At 47.2% G+C, this 9,273-nt stretch overlaps 2 protein-coding genes across 4 annotated transcripts; one reads left to right on the top strand and one right to left on the bottom strand.

Annotated features, from left to right (window-relative positions):
- Positions 1–7: 7 nt before the first annotated feature.
- LOC123052158 (trihelix transcription factor ASIL1) lies at positions 8–1,563 on the top strand. Of its 2 annotated transcripts, none has more exons than XM_044475264.1 (2): positions 8–136; positions 170–1,563. In XM_044475264.1, exon 2 carries the CDS (start codon positions 280–282, stop codon positions 1,237–1,239), a length of 960 nt encoding a protein of 319 aa, XP_044331199.1. In that variant the 5' UTR covers positions 8–136; positions 170–279; the 3' UTR covers positions 1,240–1,563. The 2 variants fall into 2 exon arrangements, with proteins under 2 accessions (XP_044331199.1, XP_044331208.1); XM_044475273.1 differs by having other exon boundaries at positions 8–140; positions 174–1,563.
- Positions 1,564–2,510: 947 nt separating this feature from the next.
- LOC123052174 (polyadenylate-binding protein 1) lies at positions 2,511–6,114 on the bottom strand. 2 transcript variants are annotated; one of them, XM_044475282.1, is made up of 6 exons: positions 5,906–6,114; positions 5,681–5,768; positions 4,168–4,238; positions 3,483–3,674; positions 3,309–3,400; positions 2,511–2,831 (listed from the first exon to the last, which is right to left on the bottom strand). In XM_044475282.1, exons 1-6 carry the CDS (start codon positions 6,032–6,034, stop codon positions 2,783–2,785), a joined length of 621 nt encoding a protein of 206 aa, XP_044331217.1. In that variant the 5' UTR covers positions 6,035–6,114; the 3' UTR covers positions 2,511–2,782. The 2 variants fall into 2 exon arrangements, with proteins under 2 accessions (XP_044331217.1, XP_044331224.1); XM_044475289.1 differs by having other exon boundaries at positions 5,681–5,765; positions 5,906–6,108.
- Positions 6,115–9,273: the final 3,159 nt, after the last annotated feature.

Here is a 9,273-nt window from a genome sequence, read left to right as displayed (position 1 = left end):
CCCGCCGCCCCGCCCGCGACGCGACAAACCCCGCTCCAAGCAAAAACCACCACCGCATCTCGCACCGCACCGCCACGCCCCACGCGGCTGCCGCGGCCGCTGCCCCTCCACAGCCGGTCGTTCCTTTCACCGCGCGGCCCACCCCACCCACGCCCGCCAGCGGGCGGGCGCCCGCGGCCCACCTCCACCGCACCGCGCCTCCTTATATGACCGGTTCCCCACCTCCTCCTCCTCCGTTCCCCATCTCCACCACCAAACCCTAGCCGCCGTGCTGCGACCATGTCCTCCTCCTCGTCTCTCAAGCAGGACGACGTCCCTTCCTCCCCGGAGCTCCCCCCGCTGGCCGCGCCCGGCATCGCGGCGGCGGCCGCCGCGGCCGCGGCCGCGGCCTCGTCCGGGGGCGGAGGGGGCGGGGTGGGGGCGGGCGGCGGCTCCGGGAGGAGGCTGCCCCCGCCGTGCTGGACGCACGAGGAGACCCTCGCGCTCATCGAGGCGTACCGCGACAAGTGGGAGGCGCTCAAGAAGGGCAACCTGCGGGCGGCGGACTGGGACGAGGTCGCCGGCGCCGTCACCGCCCGCTGCGGGAGGTTCCCCACCGCCACCTACAAATCCGGCGTCCAGTGCCGCCACAAGATCGAGAAGCTCCGGAAGCGGTACCGCGCCGAGCGCACGCGCTCCATGGGGCGCTCCAAGGGCCCCAAGTGGCCCTTCTTCCCGCTCCTCCACGACCTCGCCGGCGGCGGGGTGCCCGACGCCAGCCCCAACCCCATAATCAAGATCAAGCCCAGGGGGAACGCCACCCCGGCGTCCCCTTCCCCCGTGTCGTCCCCCTCGTCCGAGGACGCCGGGCGGAGCAGGAGCCTCCACGGCCTCATCTCCAACGGCGGGGGCGGCAGCGGGCTGCGCTTCACCATCCCCAAGGCTTCGCGCACCAAGCCGGGGGTCCCGCGGGAGGCGAGGCCGGACCGGGACAGGGGCGATGACGACCCGGAGGCGGAGGCCATGGCGGAGGTGGCCTCGGCACTGAGGGCCGTCGGCGAGGGGTTCCTGAGGATGGAGGAGCGCAGGCTGGAGCTGTCGCTCCAGATGGAGAAGGAGCGGATGGAGTCAGAGATGAAGCGCACCCAGGCGCTGCTCGACGCGCAGCAGGTCTTCGTCGAGGCGTTCCTCGGCAAGCAGCAGCCGCACCACAAGAAGGCCAAGCTGGTCTCCTCCGCCGCTGCTATGGAGGAGGATTGAGAACTAGAGCTCCGGTGCAGCCTCAGCTCAACTCCGTGTTGATGGATGCTTGCTGGCTTTGTTAGTTAACTGCTGCTGCTCCTGTCAGTCAGCTGATGACTTGTGATGTTTCTACTCTTCTTTTGTTTGGATGGTTGATTTAAGAAGTGAAGGGCAAAGAATGTAGGTGTAGGATATGGCTGTGGGAGGATTTAGAAAGTGTTCATTTGTAATCAGTGTGTTGTCTTTTGAGTTGCTGTTTATGGTGGGGAAAAGAAAAGAGTAGCTTCGCTGGGAATATCATCATCTGGTCACTGCTTGCTTCTGCTGCTTTGCTATTGTTAAGATTGTCTCACAGTGAGCCAAGGTGTGATTGTTATGATAGTTGTAATCAACAGTCTCTCACTCATGGATAATTTGTTATGGATGGCCCTTGCTCAACTATCAACTGGGTACTGTGAATTTCACAGTTGCTGCAGGAATTGAACTATCAACTGGTACTGTGAGTTTTACAGTTGCTGCACCAATTGAACTATCAACCGGGCACCGTGAGTTTCACAGTTCCTGCAGGAATTGAACTGTTTGTAGTATGAATTCCTGCGAATCAAAAGGCGCCACAGAACACTGCCATTACACTACTGAAGACGAGGGACGGCTGAACATCAATGAGGGCATGAAAGTTGCAAGCTGCGGCTGTAACTAATGTCACTGGATACAATATTTGTTCTTCTCAACCTTGACCTTCTCCATTCCCTCCGGCGGGGTGCGGGTGCTTCTAGGTCGGTAATTTGATTGACTAACCAGATATATATGTTTGAGATGAAAAACATATGCTTAGAAGCTTCATCTTGTGTATGATTCTAATGATATGCTTTTCATGACACATACAATTTGATTAGTCAAATCAACGACCCTCCTATGTACCGGACTTGAGGAGGGTGTGAATTCAGGAGGGTTCAGAACAAACAAAAGCACCATAGCCAGAAGATCAGCCTCATGGAAGAGGCGAACCCTTCCGCTGCCTGTAAACCTGCAACTACACACACCCTACAGCAGCAGCAGCTATAAGGACTCGACAGATCAAATATGAAATCTCTGGACAGGTGCCATGTTTTCTCGCATGACAAAAGCGGAAAACCAAGCAGAGGCAGCCATCAGTCCATCGGAATGGAACATCACCAGCTAACAAGACAACCAAACATGAACTAACAGGCATAATGTATATCGCCAATGGTTGCAGATAATTCAGGTCCAACTGCTTAGAACTCATCAGAGCAAGCAGAGTACACAACTTTGCCAACAATTCTGACTCAAAATTCGATAAAACTTCAAAGCTAAAGTCAACGGTATAAAACCCACCAGGCCGACTGATCACGGGATAATTCGGAACATAGGTTCATTCCTAAGGTAAAAGGGATGTCATCATGGTCTGATGGGAGGTATGACAACAAGGAGACTATGTAACTTTCAGAAGTCGCAGCCTTTCAGGGTCTTTGCCTGTATCTTCTGTATGTATCATGGAAATTCGCTAGCAAAAACCTGAAGTCATAGCAACCCAGCAGAATCAGGAATAGGGACAGAACCTGGGTGACCTCCTGAACCTGGGTGACCTCCTGCAGAGAAAAACAGAACATCAGAAAGGTCATCCTGGGAATTCTGTTTGAATTTCTCTCATCTTGGGCTCCATTTTGGATTTTTGGTAACCTCAGGAAAAGAGGAGATCCCAGGGAATAAAAGTTCGCCTGAATGTTTGGTGCACAACTAGTCGGATGCATTACAAGAATGGCCTCCGCATGCCATATTCTTCGAATCCTTTCATTTACTTTATATTATATACAGTTTACGATTGAAATTCTGCTCTATTCAAACAGAAGTACTGGGTTGGTCTTGATTAGGCTTATGCAAAAAAAATTCCAATGAAATCAGGATAACCCAAAATTTAGCTGAAAAGATCAATATCTAGAAACAGTCGCTAAAAAATGATTCACCTAGAAAAATTCCATTAGTCCTACCTAAGCCACAATTGGAAACATGCTGACTTAATCTTTCCACATCTAAGTGCAATACATCTTCATGAAGAGACACCTTACCCAAATGCCGGACAGGGGGGATAGTAAGGTTGAAACGGGCGCCTTCCCCTATGGTGGCTCATTCCTGGAACATTAGTTCTTTTTGGACACACCTATAAAAAAAGAGCACGCAAGTAAATGTTAGAAAGTTCAAAACAACAGTGAGTGCAAATTGTAAAAAGGTTCGTTTTGAACCTTCAAAGGACGGCCATGCAGTTCTGTATCATTCAGCCGGAGAGCATTTTGGACTGACTGAGCTTCCTGAAACTCCACGTAAGCATATCCTTTGGGGTTGCCATAAAAGTCTGTCAGAATTGTAACCCTGTTGACAGTTCCACAATCCTGAAAATGCTCCTGAACTTCCTCTGGCAAACACCCATAGTCAACCTGAGGCAAGGTGGTAATAGAATACTTAAAACAGCTGCACTGGAGTAGCTAAGAACTATTCAATGCTATTTTTAATTTATTTTTTCAAGAGAAGTACTCCGTCCGTTCACAAGTATAAGCCGTTTTGGATATTTCAATATGGACTACATACGGACTGAAATGAGTGAACAAACACGCTAAAACATGTCTATATATATCCAATTCAGAAAGAAGTTAGAACATCTTATATTTGTGAACGGAGGGAGTACTAAAACAGCAGATGAGGATGCCATAAACCTCAGGAAGAAATGGGATGGTAAAATCAAGAAAGAAAGTATCATCTCAGTAGCAGTCATAATTTATTAAAAGTGCTCCCCGTAATCCAGATTCTTGGCGTAACAAATAGCAATGCAAAACTTTCTGGCTCTGTGTGCTACTGCATATTGGAAAGTTCTTCATGGACATGCTAGAAGTACACTTTAGGATAAGAAACAAAACAAGAAGAAAACCTCACATTTCCAACATAGATGGAGCGAGCATCCACCTCTGCCTTTTCGAGTGCGGTTGCCGCTGCAGCTGGATCATCTGAAAAAATAGACCGAAGGAGGAAAAAAGTGTAAACAGATTGTAGAGTTTAATGGCTAACTGAAGGCAGAGAGTTCATTAAAAATAATGAAACAACGGCATGGCATGGCACGGCACTCATGATCAGAAAGAATCAAACGCAAAAGAAAGAAGACGCCGTCGATTAGGATCTTTAATCAATATCTATGTTTCTATTTATAACCATACTTATTAAGTAAGTATGTAAAGGGTGAGGCTTGAAGCAAACACTTAATCGTGTACACAATATCATCTTTAAATGCACCATATGTGTGCATTTTAAACCAGGTCATCTCACATTTCTCTTTGCTGTCAGAAAAATATCAGAAGCAGCAGTAAGCATGTACCAGTAGAAGAAGAAAAAAAGGTTACAACCATAAACTTTAGTGGCATTATCGGTGTATATAAACCATGCTTTCCATAGAACATTTTCATCAACTTCAAACCATCATCATGGTAATCTATTCTTACAGCTTTGGTTATGACATTTTCAAATGCACCATATGTGTGCATTATTATCTCGAATCAGGTACGTAAGCAGACCCCTTTCCTAATTTACATCGTTCATGATTGATTTGGGGCACTATTTAGTGCCATTTGTCTAAAAAAATACTCCGTTCATGACTGAATTCCATCTGGACACATCGGTAACATTTCGGGAAATGTGGAATGCAGGATGAGCTCAATGACTTGATGATGCTCTACAAAAGTGCAATTGTTGACGCTCGAAAATAACATTCTAACCGTCTCCGGATAGTAAATGTGACGAGTTGCGAGAAGGAAGATGGTTTACACTTTACAGCAATTGTAGTAAATAATGCTTAGCAACACTAATCCACCACGTAACCAGGTGAGTCTAAGTAATGCACCATCATTATACCCCTACTCCAAAAGACAGCCATGTACGTAGCCCGCCCACGAGGCGCTACGGTCCTGCTTTACGCGTCTAGGGGGCTGCCTAGCCCATGATTAGGCGCCGACATCACCCCCGCTGCCTGCCTATCACCTTAAACACTGTAACAATCCTTACCAAAGCTGTTCAAATGCATATTACTGGTACAACACAAATCAACAGGGCAATGAAATGAACAAACACACAATGCTCAAAAGATGCACTCACCCAGCACCTACAAGTACTCAAAGGCAGCAACTATTCCGACAACCAACCACACAGAAGTCGTCAGAAACGAAGAAACTAGGAGCCTGTTGACTGGAAAGTGAAGATCAAACCGATCACGTAGTGTCAGCGATTCCACATCGAGAGTGGCACAAATCTAATCACATGAATGACGCCCAAGTAACAAGGCGCTCGGGATCTCACGTGCATCCAACCAATTTCAATCCGGGCAACCACCAAAGACGAAACAAAGCGCTAATTACACGAGCAGGAACGGAGAGGGTGGTGGCGACTAGGGACAGATTACCATGCGACGCGGCGGCGGCGGCGACGGCTAGCATCTCGCGCTCGGTCTCCTCCAACTCCCGCAGCCTCCTCCGCATGTCATCAATCTGCTGCACATCACCACACCATACCCTATCCTCGTTAGCACCCGACGCCACAAACACCGCAGGCGCTCAAACCCTCGAAACGCGAGGCAAAGAGGCTACGCTGCAAGCTGTAACACACGCACGCACGCACGCACGCGAACCTGGTCCACGGAGGAGCGGTTGCGGTTGAATCCGTCGCCGCTGCCGCCGTTCCCACCCTCGCCATTGCCTCCGGCGGCAGGGAGGACCTCGCCGTTCTCGATCGGGATTGCGCGATTGCCCGAGGCCATCTCGCCGCCGCCGCAAGTGCTGGTTCGCTTGGTGCTCTCCCTCTTCAGTTACTTTTGTCTTGGTGATGACTAGCTCCTGTTGCCTCTTTTGGCGTGGCTTGGTTTGTTGGAGAGTACTTGTACACTTCACACGGGAAAGCGAGTGGTAGATCCCACGGTTCTGCGTCTACAGGTGCCAGATCGGACGGTCGGTTCGACCCACCCTAGAAAATGGAAGGGGGTTCTCGTTCCAAAATAAAACCCTAGAGAAAGCACTGGAAAAAAACATAGGAGGACTACTCAAAAGAAATCCCTAAAGAAAATATAAGAAAACTATATTTTTTTACAGCTAACTTCATTTTTTCTTCTTTGAAATGCTAACTCTATGCTGACATCAGGTAGCCATTAGTTATAGGAACATCACAAGTTTCACAGCACAAGAGATAGTTGTCGCGGGGTAGCCAACACTAAGCACAACTAATGCAGGAGATATGTGTGTCAGCTGGAAGGTGATGAGTAGATCTACATATCTTGGTTTTCTCGGGTCTTTGACTTCAAGAAGTCTAGCAAGACTTTGACCATTGTCACCATATCTGCTTTCTCGTGACAACTTCAACATGGACCTCCTTCGTGAGGTGATGGTCATCACCATTGGCTATGGATCAAAGGCGCTTTAGTCATACAAGGTGGCTTCACGGCGCCACCCCTATGAGTTACCCCCTCTTCTTTTCTACTTACTCGACAAATGTCACTTAGTAAGGGTGGAGCTCTAAGATGACAGTTGGATGCATTCTCAGTTGTCAAATTATAACGACGCTTCAAATCCACGACTTTTCTCATGCAAGCCCATTATTACGCACTTGGGCGCTAGACTTGTCACGTCTTGATGATTGGTGGGACCACAACATTCAAGCCATATGCAAGGAGGAGGGTAAATCCTTGGCGTATTTTGGAACATTTCGGAGGAAGAAACTGACACTTTTTTGGTATGTCTTTGCCAATCACTAACATGGACCATAAAGTGACGAAGGACATAATCAAGAGGGCGCAATGTTACAGATCATCTTCATGAATGCCGTGATCATGCTCGGTTGGGCATGCCAACTCTTGGAAACTTTAAAACTTCCAGGAAATTGGTAAGTTTTCTAAGGCTAGCGAGGTGAGTTAGTAGTCAACCAATCGGTAACCCATTGTTTTGGCTTGCCTAAATATTGCCATGCCATTTTATGGAACCAAACCAAGCGTACCTCATAAATATTAGCAATGGGGTGCACAATGGCCTATCAGTTGAAGATTAAGTCATCGGGGATGGAGCTGGATGATCTAGATGGAGTACCCAGATTGAATCTACTAATGTGCTAACTAGACAATCTACTAATGTGCTAACTAGACTCCCAGGGTTCTTTGAAGCGGTTGAAGGCCCCCTTCCACCTAAGGACATGCTCTTATATGGGGGTCTTGGTTGGCGACCGTATTTTGGAACATTTCGGAGGGAGAAACTGACATTTTTTTGTATGTCTTTGCCAATCACTAACATGGACCATAAAGTGACAAAGGACATAATCAAGAGGGTGCAGTGTTACAGGCCATCTCCATGAATTCCATGATCATGCTCGGTTGGGCATGCCAACTCTTGGAAACTTTAAAACTTCCAAGAAATTGGTAAGTTTTCTAAGGCTACCGAGGTGAGTTGGTTGTCAACCAATCGGTAACCCATTGTTCTGGCTTGCCTAAATATTGCCATGCCATTTTACGGAACCAAACCAAGCATACCTCATAAATATCAGGAATGGGGTGCACAATGGCCTATCCGGTGAGTTGAAGATTAAGTCGTCGGGGATGGAGCTGGACGATCTAGATTGAGTACCCAGATTGAATCTACTAATGTGCTAACTAGACTCCCAGGGTTCTTGAAGTGGTCGAATGCCCCCTTCCACCTAAGGATATGCTCTTATATGGGGGTCTTGGTTGGCGACAGTCGACCTCCATCTTGATCATCTTGGCATGCAATTATTGGACTCTTCCGTCTTTGGTAGTATCCTTTTGATGAAACCAGGGGTGCCACTTCTAAGGGAACCATCTCCTCAGACATGCCCCTCCCCCTTCCTAAGTGACACACACATACAAGCAAATATGACCCAAAATAGCGCGTGTGCAGCAAAAGAATGTGGTAAAACCATTTCCCCTCGATGGTAACCACAAGTGTAGGGGATCGCAACATTCTTCGTGCGGAAGTATCGCAACCCAAATTCATATTCGTCAAAAGGGGAGTCAAAAATATACACTTGGAAATAGATACTTGCTTGAGAGAATTTATTAGTAGAGAATGCAATGAAGTGATTGTTGTTTGATTGCAGTAGTAACAAAAAGCCGCAATACCCAGCAATTGCCAAGTGCAAACTATCTTTCAAGAGAGTATCAATTAGGGAAAACATAGGCATGGGGATTGGTAACCGAACGTTGCATGGATTGAATCAATCATATAATAACACAAACATAGGGTATAATTTGCTAACTCATATTATTTAACTCATATATGCATGTATTCTGTATATAGTTGTATGCGTTTGCAATGCGAACTTGCACAACATCTTTTGTCTTACCCTCCCGTTTCTATGGGGTCCTAATGGAAATTAAGGGAAATTAAGTTTGTTCATTTTACAAAACATTGGAGCAAAGCATTAATACTTAATGAATACATGTAATCCTCAAATTATAGCCATTCCCATTGATATCCCGATTATTGTCACTTCGGGGTCTCCAATGCAAATCTACGAAATGTGCATAAAACTTGCAAGTATGATCCAAACATAAATATTCATGAAACAAATACGGTTCAAATCTGAATATCGTATCACTCGGGCCCTAGAGAAGCATTATGCACAGCAAAGTTATAACAATATCAATCTCAAAACCTAAATGACACTAAGCATCAAACCCTAACAAATATGGTAACTATTAGATGATGTTCTCATCCAATTTCCATCCACCTCATGTGCATACATGAGATTACTCACACATGGACGGGAGAAACATGATGGTGATGATGTATAAGGAGTTGGTGATGTTGATGATGAAGATCCGCCCTCTCCGGGGGTCAGGTCGGCCTCTAGATAGCCCTCCATGAAGAAGACAAATTAGCGGTTATCTTCGCCCCGTAGAAAATTAGGGAACATATTTATCGAGTTTTTAGGATGAGATATGATATATAGGCAAAAGAGATCAGCCGAGGGATGCCTATGGGTCTCACTCACCCCTTG

This window comes from Triticum aestivum, chromosome 1A, assembly GCF_018294505.1.
Source record: "Triticum aestivum cultivar Chinese Spring chromosome 1A, IWGSC CS RefSeq v2.1, whole genome shotgun sequence".
NCBI classification, from domain to species: domain Eukaryota; kingdom Viridiplantae; phylum Streptophyta; class Magnoliopsida; order Poales; family Poaceae; genus Triticum; species Triticum aestivum.
Note: the sequence above shows the minus strand (reverse complement) of the source record. Positions and strands in the feature narration are given on the sequence as shown.